This window comes from Osmerus mordax, chromosome 17 (assembly GCF_038355195.1).
Source record: "Osmerus mordax isolate fOsmMor3 chromosome 17, fOsmMor3.pri, whole genome shotgun sequence".
Classification (NCBI taxonomy): Eukaryota; Metazoa; Chordata; class Actinopteri; order Osmeriformes; family Osmeridae; genus Osmerus; species Osmerus mordax.
In genome coordinates this window covers 3,834,224-3,838,906 of record NC_090066.1, presented here as the reverse complement: position 1 = coordinate 3,838,906, position 4,683 = coordinate 3,834,224, and the positions used below count along the sequence as shown (strand labels likewise).

The following is a 4,683-nucleotide window of genomic DNA, read 5'->3' as shown; positions in this document are numbered from 1 at the left end:
TTTTTATCATTATGACTATGATGATGATGATTATTATTACTTGTATTGTTAAGTATTGTAAGGGTCTAGTAACAAAAAAAATAGTACAATATGATTCAAACTACTAGCGGTAATAATCATAATACTCATAATCACAAAAGTACTAAGAAAGTATTATTATTTGTATTTTATTAATTCTTCTGATTGTTCTTATTATTGTTTTTATGGCCTTATAAATGTGAGCTCACGGTTAAACCTCTACAACTCCCTTGTTTACTTGGGACCTGTAGAGAAAGTCTGGTTCTGTAAGAGGTTTACGTGAATGAGCGATTATTCTTTGTGCGGGGTTTGAGTGTGTGTGATAAAGGGGGGGTCTATGAGGGGTCCCCAGCCATACGGATCTCCAAAGCTGACCATGCCTGCATTTAGATGTGGCACATGAAGGAATTTTGTGTGTGTGTGTGACAAGGGATGGGAAATGTGATCAGTCTTACTCCAGGAGTTATTCTGATGACATCCCTGTGGCCTGTTTTTGTTAAAGCAAAAGCAGCGCATATGAGTGTTTGTGTGTGTATGTGTGTGTGTGTGCAGGCGTGTGTGATTTTACAGCTGTTTCCAGTGACTCCCACTTCCTCATTGGCCATGCCTTGATCCGTGACACGCCAACATCAAATATATTCACATCCCTACCAAACCCCAGCCAGGAGAGACTCGACAACACCCCCCCACCCCCCCCTCCAAACCCTCTTCCCTCTCACTCACCGACTCTCCACCACTACAAGTCTTCTGTTCTTTTTCAAATACGCACAGGGGACTGGGGGATGCTGTAGAAAGAGACCCTTTAAGGTAAATGGGTAAGTTTGTCCTGCAGGGGGATGGAGGGAAGACGCAAAGACAGGAGGGGGGGGGGGGAGTGAAAATAGACAGAACAACAACAAAAAAATGCCAGGGAACATGAACAGCGGCATCTGTGCTGGCGGAAGGGAAAAAATAGCATTTTGAATTTTTGGCAGGAGTTAAGTGTGTTTAAATCAGCCCTCTCCTCAGTGATGAGCTTAAGAAGACAAAGAGCTTAAGAAGACAAAAGTTGTTTAATTCTGCTGCCATGCAGAAACACTAAGGGGATAAGGAAGGCAGAGAGAGGAGAGAGGCACAGTTTGACTTTGTTACAGTCATTTGGATGAGAATTGACATCTGCAAACTAAAAGCAGAACCGCCCACACTGTCAGCCTGGCGGATCAAATGCATATAAATACTTATATTCACTCTCACACATTTACAAATGCACAGAAACGCACACACACAGAAACACACGCACGCACACGCTTGCATGTACGCACACTGCACATGCAAGCACAAGCATGCACATACTGTACAAATACACACTTACACAGTGACATATATACAAATATATGAACATTGATAGTATTCTTAAAGACTTTCATACACCTAATATTCATAAATGAATTCCTACTTTGACAAAATGTAGCATGCTCATTAGCACGTGCACACTCACAAGCACACACGTACACACACTCGTATATACAATCAGTACTTTGTGTGGCAGGTTGACGGTTTGATGTCTGAGTTGGCCTCAGTGTTGTAAAGCGTCTGCAGTAACTGAATGGCTAGGGTAAATATGTCAGTACGTGTGGATTATAAAGAGGAATATAAGCCAGTTAACTTGCCCTGGATAAGGGTGTCTGCTTTGCACATAAATAATGTCAAGTCCTAATGTCCCAGGGCTTTGAAGAGTCATCTTGTTGTATTTAATTCTCTTTGATTAAGAAATGACCCTCATTGTGGACGGCTTCTGGTGACATCTCCACAGATCTGACAGTAGAGAGAAACGCCAGCGCCCCCCCTCACCCCCCCCCCCTTCCTCCCTTCATCTCTCTCTCTCTCTTTTTGTGCTTGTTTTGTTTGCAAGACATCTTTCTAGAAATAAAGGGTTCTGCTGTTTGGAGCGGGCTGTGGATTAGATTAATGGGATGTGACAGGTGTGACTGCGCCTTTAAGATGCACGGCTCTCAACTGTGGGCAGAGTCACAACACAGACAGCCTGCCGACACACGCTCTCTCTCTCTTTCTCTCTCTCTCTCTCTCTCTCTCTCTCTCTTTCTCTATCACCCTACCTGTCCCTTTCTTTTACTGTCGCTTCACCTTTTTTCTTCTCTCCATCCCTCTCTCAATCCGTACTTTCAGTCATTTCTATGTCATCTGTAGTCTTAGGATTTGTCTGGCTAGCAGAAGCACTCATTTCCGTTTCATTTCAAATACATTTGAGAGAAAGAGAAGGAGAAAGGAAGAGAGAACTGGAGACACAAGATGAGAACATGCTTTAGAGGGTGGGAGATCCTGCCATCCAAAGCCTTGATCAGTTAGTACAATGTGATAGTGATGAAGGGAATATTCACTAATGAGCCATGAACGAACAACCCAATCTAATGTGTGGGTGTATCAAACACACACACACACATTAGTCCATCGGCTTTGAGGCACAATGCACCTCCATGTTACAGTCACTGGAATAGAAGTTCACAAAGTCACATCTACATGAATAATCAAGCATGTTGACTTATTCAGTCTCAGCTGTTTGTGTGTTTGTTTGTTTGTTTGTGTGGCTATGTTTGTGTGTGTGTGTGTGTGTGTGTGTGTCGGAGAGAGAGTGTACTCTCTGACCAGGTGAGAATGGTTCCTGTGCTGTGCTCACGGTCTGGGACAATGAAAGCAGTATGAATATTGAAACCATGGCTGCTGCTCCAACCGTTAAGTACTGTACAGAGCAGGGACGTACACAGAGCTTAGACAGGGGTACATGAGCCCCACACGCAACATCCCTCTTCCCAGACCCAGCGGACCATGTGTGTGTGTGTGTGTCTATTACTATTATTAGACGCTTCCACGTCTGCCTTGATCAGAGGACAGGTTAATGATTAGAACTTCATCAGGTCAATAAACCATCCTCACAAATAAACACAATCACTATAAACGAAAAGAGCATGTTGTTTGGGCATTTGCGTGAATAAATGTGTGTACCTAATACGCGTACATCGTTTTATGTAACAAATAAGCCCTGTATCTCTGTTAGTTCTTCCAGAATGATTCTATTGTCACACACACGTACCCACACACACACACACACACATAATAGGAGCAGATTAGCCAGATTAGCCTGATCTACAGATGGACTATTGACCTTGTCTGCAAATAACTGACTTGTTCTGTAATTAAACTTTACAAAAGATCCCTGCTTCTGGGACACAGCCAGGATCAGGGCAGGAACCTGTGTGTGCGTACATGCATGTGCCGTGTGTTTGTGTGTAAGTGTGTGTAAGTGTGTGTGTGTGCACTTGCGTGCAGTCCTAAAGCTGATCATGAGCACCTTGTGTCTGTGTCAGGGCTAATTCAGTTCAGGTACTGTTGAGTCTATAGTTGGATTGAAGGGCATAGCTTCTATGTTAGTGTTAGGGATTAGGACTGTCTAACTATGCTACTAAATATTGTTAACATCATCCAACAATAATATTTGTTTAACTTTACATAAATAGTTGTGACTTTTAAACAAATGTACAAATGTACAATTTACCACATTTTTATGTGGTAAATTTTATGAGTATCGCATAGTCCAATGTGCATTGTGTTTAACTTTTTTGTTGTGTTGGAGTTTCCATTGTCATAAAATATTATTGAAAGTAAAACTCTTTAGTTATAAACTTGGACAAGTAGAAGTATTGACTGAAGTGTCTCAAAGTAAAAATAACGAGCTTTTAAAGAATGTTTCATGTCATGCAAGAAGTGTGTGTGAATGCTTTGCGGTTTTAAGTTGTTTTGCCTGTTATGTTGATCAAGTCTCTCAAATGCAGCAGATCACTAAGGATGGAAGACAAGAATGAGGAAGAGAGAGAGAGTGAGAGAGAGAGAGAGAGAGAGAGAGAGAGAGAGAGAGAGAGAGAGAGAGAGAGAGAGAGAGAGAGAGAGAGAGAGAGAGAGAGAGAGAGCAAGGGTGCCCTTACTAAAGATGGCTGGCCAGGGATGAAAGTATACTAGTCCAGGCTGAGAAAGTGATAGAAGGAGAAGGGATTGTGACAGAAAAGATTGGCAGTCTTCCCTCCTCTTCCTCTTCTTTGCTTCCTGAGTTTCCATTCCTTTCTTTTATGGATCTCTTCTCATCCTTCTCTCATCTCTACTTTCCTCTCAAACGTCATCCTCTTTCTGCTGTGCTTCCGTTTTTGACCCCTCTCTCCTCTCCTCCATCCTCATGTCTGTTCTCTCTGACCTCCAGGAGCACGATGGCAGTAAGAGGTCCTCCCTGAGCCCCTACCCCCAGCACAACTCGTCTACCTCGCCAGGGAAGGAGGAGGTCGGGCGTGCGGGCAGCGAGGGGGCTTGGTGGCAGCCCTGGGCACCCCGGAGAGGCGCAAGGGCAGCCTGGCAGACGTGGTGGACACACTGAAGCAGAGGAAGATGGAGGAGCTGATCAAGAACGAGCCAGAAGGTCAGTCTCACGCTGTGTGGACAGACTGACGCGTGCTCTGTTTCTCTCTTGGACTCTCTGTCTCTTACTCTCTCTGACTCTCTCTGACTCTCTCTTTGACTCTCTCTCAGACACTCTGGCTCTCTCTCTCTGACTCTCTCTGACTCTCTCTGACTCTCTCTGACTCTCTCTGACTCTCTCCTCTCCCTCTGACTCTCTCTGACTCT

General features: G+C 43.9%; 1 protein-coding gene across 1 annotated transcript in view; it reads left to right on the top strand.

Moving 5' to 3' along the window:
• LOC136960464 (transcription factor SOX-5-like) overlaps nucleotides 1–4,435 on the top strand; it is a 17,753-nt gene extending 13,318 nt beyond the window's left edge. The window contains exon 3 of the mRNA XM_067254966.1: nucleotides 4,265–4,435. Coding sequence (XP_067111067.1) covers nucleotides 4,265–4,435 — 171 coding nt within the window. The remainder of the gene's footprint in view (nucleotides 1–4,264) is intronic.
• The last annotated feature ends 248 nt before the right edge of the window (nucleotides 4,436–4,683 follow it).